This window comes from Prionailurus viverrinus, chromosome X (genome assembly GCF_022837055.1).
Source record: "Prionailurus viverrinus isolate Anna chromosome X, UM_Priviv_1.0, whole genome shotgun sequence".
Classification (NCBI taxonomy): domain Eukaryota; kingdom Metazoa; phylum Chordata; class Mammalia; order Carnivora; family Felidae; genus Prionailurus; species Prionailurus viverrinus.
Window position 1 is genome coordinate 118,031,351 of NC_062579.1, and position 7,379 is coordinate 118,038,729.

Genomic DNA, 7,379 nt, shown 5'->3' on the forward strand with positions numbered 1-7,379 from the left:
ACTGGCTCTGAGATGCCTGGATGTGACGAACGATGCTTCTGCTCACGTCTCCGTGGCAAAGGTCATCACGTGACCCTTCCCAACTACAAGTGGACTGGAAATGCAGGGTCCCCTGTGTCCAGGAAGGAAAGCAAAGACAAGGTATGGATGAGCATTGAAATTTCTCCCACATATCGCTACACAGTAGGTGCTCAACCAAAGGCAACTATCATAATTTGTTAGGACAACCGACTTTATTGCTCGGAGGAGTAATCTGAGGTGAGATTTGCCTTGGTTTTCTTTGAATTTTCAAGTGCCTACCACATGACAGATACTTTCAAATAGAGAACCACATCTGATGTTAAGAGGATCCTGTACCTCTCAGCAGGAAGTGTTCACCTTCTTCACTCAATAGTACTTTTCTGCATTGCCTGCAGAAAATCCCTGCATTGCCATCTGTAATCACAATAGGCGAGGATTTCCTCCTTCTTTTTGAAACATGGGTAAAGTCTGAACCTGTGAGTCTCTGCTACCCTCCACGTGACTAAACTTGCCTGAACGCCTTACCTGCACAGGTGCCATTAGGCTCACTGGCCGCCAGGGCTTTTCCGTGGGGCAGGTACCAGACAAGACGCAGTGGGAGGATGGTTCTTTCTTTCTGGTTCAATTTGGCCTAATATGTCCACCGAGGAACCATTTTTTACCACCCAGGAGCATTCCAGGGATTTTAGGAATTTGACTTCAGTGGATGTTTGCTCATCTACCACTTGTGATGAAGCATTACTATCTGACCACCTAAATCAGCTCCTTCATCTGAATATGTGTTCCGTTCCCAGCTTCAAATAAGAAAATCATTGAAGTCCTACTGCAAACACCGGGGTGGCTTCAAATATCCGCTGTGTAACATCGGGGTTAATCCCCAAGTCCCTGTAGGTTATAGGTGCAATGAGACATTCCTCACAGCCCATTGGGAAAACAGAGAGTGTATGGAAGACTCCCTGGGGAGGGATGAACAGATGTCTTAAGGTCACAGTCCACGTCCCGCTTCCCATCAAAAGGGCTTTAGCTGTCAGAGGGGTGGGAGGGTAAGCTCCAGGAGAGCCAGGGAACCTGGGCAGGGAGGAGGCATGCTCTGTGTCATGGGAGGGCATGAAGCCCTTGTGCAGCCAGGAGAGGAGGCGGTGGCGATGAGCTGGCCAGCAGGCCAGGTTCCAGAGTTGGACAGGAGGGCACATGTGGGAAGACCAGGGGCTGTCATGGGGGAAAGTGTTGGGACTGGAAAGAAACGGCGGCACCTAACAGAGTCTGCTCTGGACAAGACTCGGAAAATCCCCAAGTTGTGTTTGACTCTTCTTGTCACCTTTCTTCCTTAGGCCTGTTTTTACTACCTGGGCCTCGGGGTCCTACTTTATGTCACCTGGGAAACACCATGGGAGCGAGAAGAGAAACGTAGGAGTCAGACGGTCGGCCACAGGCTGGGGTGGGTGGGAACAGCGTGGGCTCTCCATGAATTCAGACCAGGGGTCCGGTTTCTGCCCTGTCACTTACTAGCCGTGTGATCCTGGGAAAACGACCAAGCCCTGTGGGACTCAGGTTCTTCATCTGTGAAGTAAGTGGGTTTCATAAGCCCCATCTTGCAGGACTGCAGGGATGTATGTGATGTATGGAAAGCACCTCGCACTGTGCCGGGCACATATCGGAACTGTGATGAATGGCAGTTGTTTCTAATGTTGTTTTGATCCCAGACCCTTCTACTCTCTCCTCTGGGATATTTTTTGTTTTCCAGGTCATGCTAGAGAATATGCAGCTCAACAGAACATGGAACAGCTAATAAGCCAAAGAGGGTGCTTCATAAATAAAACTCAGTCCATTTTCTTTTTTTAATTTTTAAAACATGTTTTATTTATTTTTGAGAGAGAGGGACAGAGCACGAGCAGGGGAGGGACAGAGAGGAAGGAGACACAGAAACTGAAGCAGGCTCCAGGCTCTGAGCTGTCATCAGATGCTTAACCGACTGAGCCGCCCAGGGTCCCCACAGTCCATTTTCTAAATAGGGGATATACGTGGGATATATGAGAATATGTGTGGAATGTAGGCGTGGGGGAGTCGTCCCAGCTGGATACAGCAGAAAGCTGCTAGAATTTGAATCAAAGACCAACTTCCTCCCTCCTTCCACATGCTCTTCCATCCAAACCACTACTTTCATTCATTTCTCCCACACCAAAACCTAGATCTGGCTTGCAGCTGTCTAAGGACACTGAAGATAATCAAATGAAAACATCTTTATAATGCACTTGGTTCTGGTTTTCCATGGCCAGGAACAACAGTGTCCGTCTAGAGCCTTCTGGGCTCGACTTTAGAGGAATATTATTGCATTTCTCCAGAAATCCTTGCAGATGATGGGTAGAAAACACCTAGTCCGTGCACTGTGCTCAACTACACCGGGACAAGAGTGCAGGACACTTTCACTTCCTGACCCAGGAGGAGATTTCTTTGGTTTGTCCATGATCCAAAAGGAACTTCTCAGAGCAATTATCTACTTGAGATTTTGCTCACACCCCTAAGGGACACCATCTGTGGGCCTGGCCACTGTCAACATCCAGTTTCATTGTGATCAGCTGCACAGAAGGCATCACACTGACCAGAGACACCAAGCCAGCCTGGCTCAGGATGTCTCCATTGTAGGGCTCCCCCTGGAGCCACACTGCTTCACCCTCCTTTGATTTGTTCTGCTCCTCTTAGGGGACCCTTCCCTGCCTTCCCACTGGGACTGTCGCTGCTAGACAGTCACCTATGGGTGGGACGTGTCCTGCCTCTCCTAGTGTCCTCACTGCCAACACAGGGCCCTTCCGAGCGTGAGCAGAGCTCAGCGAACGTCCGGCCACAAATGTCCCAGTGAGCTGGGGACCTCTGCTCAGATCGAGTGTCTCCTCCTTTCTTGGAGACCCAAGCAAAGGCAGGCACACATCTCTATGTCCCTTGTCCAGAATGACAGATGACAAGGGACAAGAAGCAAGAACGAACATCTTTTATTTCTCCATGTCCTGAAACCATCCGTTTACTGCCAGGGTCTTCACGTTTGCAAGACATCCCTGTCTGTGCCCAGCCCAGGCACCGCGATTCCCTTCTGGATCCCGAACGAGGACGGAAGGGTTCCCAGCTCGTTGCACCAAACGGCACAACTCTGACTCTTGAACACCTGTGGCGTGGGTGCCGCTCCCACACTGAGCCCGAAGCTCACGAAACCTTCTATGACAAGGAACGACATCTGAAAACTTCCTCGAGGAAACAAAGATCGATTTCCGAGGCCACGTAGGCAGAGAACAAGAACCCACCCAAACGTGCGCTTGGCCCCGCTTTCCCCCAAGCCGCCCTGGCCCTCCACTACTCACAACGCCCAGCGCCCGCTCTGCTCGCACTCGCAGGGGAGAAGTGGCCTGGCTGCGTGTCCCGCAGGAGAAGCTGCTCGACCCCAGGTGGGAACGGGCCCGGCTGCCCCTCGGGCTCAGGCCCGCTCTTCCTCATGGCTCACAGCGTCTTCGGACAGACACGGAGACCCGGGCTGCCTGCTGTTGACCGCCAGGATGTGCTGCAGCACTTGCACGCCGCTGGTTTCTGCGTGGGCCCTGGGACCCCACAGGAACTCGTAGCGTGCGGGCTCGCTGCCGGGCACCTGCCGGTACTCCAGGTACCCTTCCTGCACCCAGACTTCGGTCAGCAGCTCCCTGGGCTCCCCATAGAATACGTGCTCCCTGCCGGCATACACCCCCATGACCCCCAGCGCTTCCCACACCGCCTCCTCAGGGGCACGGTCGTCCTCCAGGAGGATCACCCATAGGACCAGCACCAGGAGGCTGGTCTTGGGCATGCCGTCCCTACCACTCGGCGTCCCATCGCAGCTGAGGCCCAGGATGCTGACCAGGACGTAGGAGCGCTCGCGGGGGTCCACTTCCTTCACGTCGACTCCAAAGACCAGCTGCAGATACTCGCAGGCTCGGCGGAAGATCACGGGGAAGCGGTCCTGGTCATCTTGGCTAACCGCCGCCAGCATCTCCGCCCGTGTGGTCGGCTGCTTGGTGCGATACTTGAGGAGCAGAAGCAGCACCAGGCCGGCCACCTTCACGCAGAGCGCATCTGGGAGCGAGGCCTGGGCCCCTGCCGGGGCCCCCCAGGTGCTCGACCCCTCCTCATCGGGGCTGCTGGAGCCCTGGTGGGACTGGCTCCCCGAAGCGCCTGCCATGGCACTGGGGGAGGGGCAGGAGCTCCGAGGGCTCTGGGGAGGAATCGGGGACCCGGCAGCAGCAGACCCCTCCTCCAGGGGGACCAGAATGAGGACAGAGCAGGAGGAGGACAGGGAGGAAGGAGAGGAGGAGGAGGAGGAGGAGGGAGATGGGTATCCCCCCTCCTCCTCCTCCTCTGCTTTCTCCTCCTCCAACTCCTCCTCTTCCTCCGACTCCACCTCCTCCACCTCCAACTCCAACTCCTCCTCTTCCAACTCCTCTTCCTCCGACTCCACCTCCTCCACCTCAACCTCCACCTCCAAATCCACTTCTTCCACCTCCTCCTCCTCCGCCTTCTCCTCCTTCAACTCCACCTCCTCCACCTCGTCCTCCTCCTCCAAATCCACCTCGTCCTCCTCCTCCAAATCCACCTCCTCCACCTCCTCCACCTCCTCCTTCTTCAACTCCACCTCCTCCTTCTTCAACTCCACCTCCTCCACCTCCCTGTCCTCAGGCTCTGGCAGCGGTGCATCCCATGGCAGCGGGACCTCTCTTGGCTCCTCCTTCAGCTTGCAGAACACACTGCTCTCACCCAGGGGCATGATGGTCGCCAGACCCTGAAGACAGAAGAGGGGTGGCTCCTCAGGGGGAGGCCCAGCCCACCCAGACCCCGAGCTCCCAGGCCTGAGAGCGGGGCCGCGTGGGGGTTGGGGGCCGAGGGGTCCCCTCTGGGGTGGGATGGGCGAGCCCCCGGCCCCACGCGCGGGGCACGCACCTCGCCTGGACAACCGACTGGCACGCGGCCGCGCCTCCTCTGCTCTGTGACCTCAGGACTCCTGCCTCAGACCAAGGCCTCAACTGCAGAGCTCGCAGAGCCCCTGGAAGAGGGAGGGAGGGGGGGAGGGAGGGGGCGCCTCAGGGTCTCAGGGTGGGTGCAGACCGCGAGCATCGTCCCGGGCCCCCACCCCCCCACTGCGGCCAGGAGATTCTGGCCAGGACTCTGGGCGGCCCCGCCCCGGGAGCCCCCACCCCCCCACCCCCCATCCAGCCTGGGCCTGCCCCTTCTGGGCCTCCGCTGACAGCCAGAGCGGACCCGAGCGGCAGGGCAGGCCTGGGCCCTAGGCAGGTGTCCTGGGCTGCGAGGCAGCGCCTCCTCTCTCCCCTGCACCCCGGCCAGGGCCCGGGATCCTGCCTCGGCTGACCGGGGTCCAGCCCCGCACACCAAGGCCCTCCCCTCGCCCAGACCCACCGCGGGGGCGGCTTTCCGAGGGCGGCCCCGGGGCTGGGGTCCAAGGGGCCTCCGGCCGTCCTCCCGCAGGGCTCTCCCGGGGAGCCCCGGGCCCGCTGCCTCCCACCACAACCCTCACGGCCCGGCGAGGTCCGGGCCAAGGCGGCTGGCGTCGCACGAGGCGACCAAGTCCGGGGAGGCCCGGGGCCGATGGCGGGGGGCTCACGTGGCTTCCTTGGGGGTCCCTCAGCCCTATCCTCTCGTCCCCATCCGGACTCCCTGGGCGGCCTGGGCCTCGGGCTCTGCCGCCTGACGCCGGCTCCTCGCGCGCAACCAGCTCTCAGTCGGGCTGGGACCCAGAGCCCGAGTCCGCCCACGCCTCACGCCCTGGTCACAGTCGTCGTGGTCGCGCCGCCCTGCGGCCTCCACCGCCGCCCCCACCGCCGGACTCATTCCCCTCTGGGTCCCGGCCCCCTCGCTCCTCCCTCTGGGCCTCACCTCGAAGCCCACGAGGCTCTGCGCCCTTCCCGCGCCTGACTGGATTCGAGGCGCGGCTGGAAGACGCCGACGCCGACGCGACGCCGACGCCGAGGCCCAGGCCCCCTCGCCCCGCCCCGCCCCGCCAGTCTCTTGAGACCCGGATGCGGAAGTCCAGACACCCCGCGGGGCCTCATTCCCACTAGGGGCTTCCCTCGGCTGCCGCTAGGGGTCGCCTTCCGGGCCGGGGCCTGCGTTCTGGGGGCCAGAGTCCCTCCCTCGGTGTTCCCTCCGTGGCCTCCTGCACCCCGGGGACGGCCTGTGTGCGTGGCCGCTGACGATGGGAACTCGTGCCCCTCAGACCGCGGTCTGAAGGTCTCTGGGATGCACCGCCCAGGCTCAGTGACGGGGCGCCGGCCACCTCTGGCCGCCCGATGCAGGGGCTCCCCGGGCCTGCGGCACGGACTGACTTCGTAGCTCTGGGCTGGGGTGGACCTGGTCTCCTGACAGCACCTGGGCCCTCCTCCCCTCTGCCCACCGGAGCGGCTGCTCCCAACAGACAGCGGGTCCTCGGTTCTCCCCAGCTCACCCATCCGACCCCCACTCCCCCGTCCAGGTGATCCGAGACCCGGATGCCCAAGTCCAGCCTCGCCCAGTGTCCCCATCCCTCCCAGGGGCCTGCGCGGACTGACTCTGTTGTGGGGTCCAGGTTCCTTTGCCTGCAGGTCCCTCTGTTCCTCATTAGGAATCGCCCCGGGACACGGGCCCTGCCCTCTGCCCACCTGAGGTGTCCCAGCCACCCCCCGCCCCCTGCGCCTCCTCCGGTGTCTCTGAGACCCGGCTGCGGAAGTCTGGCCCGACTCTCCTCCGCGAGTCCCCATGCCTCCCAAGGGCCCTTCTCAGAAGGCCTGAAGTCTTGAACTTTGGGGCGTCCCCTCTGTCCTGGGGGCCCGAGTCCCTCAGTCCTCCCTCTGACCCCCACCTGGACACCGTGGCCCCGTCCTGTGTCCCTGCCGTTTCCTGACCTAGGATCCTGTCCCTCACCCCAAGGTCCTCAGCTTCCTCAGATCCCCGAGGCACAGTTGAGTGGACGGGGCCTGCGGCCACCCTCTACACGTACCCCGGCACCCGCGGCCCAGGCTGATCTCCTCTCCCCGGGGCGGGATGGGCCCTGCGGATCTCCATGAAGTCCCCACACCTGCTGCAGAAGAGCCTGGGCCCGTCCCCCCTATTATTCCTGCCGCCCCGCCACACACACTTCCGACTTTTCTCTCTTCCAACTGTTCCTGCTGGTTACTTGGTCCTGCTCAGATAGGCCTGAACAAAGCCTCCTGTTTTCTTGCTCCTAGAACAAGTTGTCCTCAGAGGAGTGTCTCAGTTGGTAGCCCCCCTTCTATTCCTCCCCCCTCTCTTCTTGCTTTGGTCTCTTCTAGCTGTTCTTGCTGGTTGGTTGGTTCTGCTCCGACAGGGCCCCA

The 7,379-nt window shown here is 60.4% G+C and overlaps 1 protein-coding gene and 1 long non-coding RNA gene across 2 annotated transcripts; both read right to left on the reverse strand.

Annotated features, from left to right (window-relative positions):
- Positions 1 to 2,991: 2,991 nt before the first annotated feature.
- Positions 2,992 to 4,408, reverse strand: LOC125157904 (melanoma-associated antigen 9-like; the record flags this gene model as incomplete). The annotated part of the gene is made up of 2 exons (XM_047844989.1): positions 2,992 to 3,254; positions 3,372 to 4,408. A coding segment is annotated over one exon (924 nt), but the record flags the coding sequence as incomplete, so codon positions are not given.
- Positions 4,409 to 4,654: 246 nt separating this feature from the next.
- On the reverse strand, positions 4,655 to 5,988 carry LOC125157432 (uncharacterized). Its single transcript, XR_007148971.1, has 3 exons — positions 5,926 to 5,988; positions 4,975 to 5,077; positions 4,655 to 4,816 (listed from the first exon to the last, which is right to left on the reverse strand). It is a non-coding gene; the product is annotated as an uncharacterized LOC125157432 (long non-coding RNA).
- Positions 5,989 to 7,379: the final 1,391 nt, after the last annotated feature.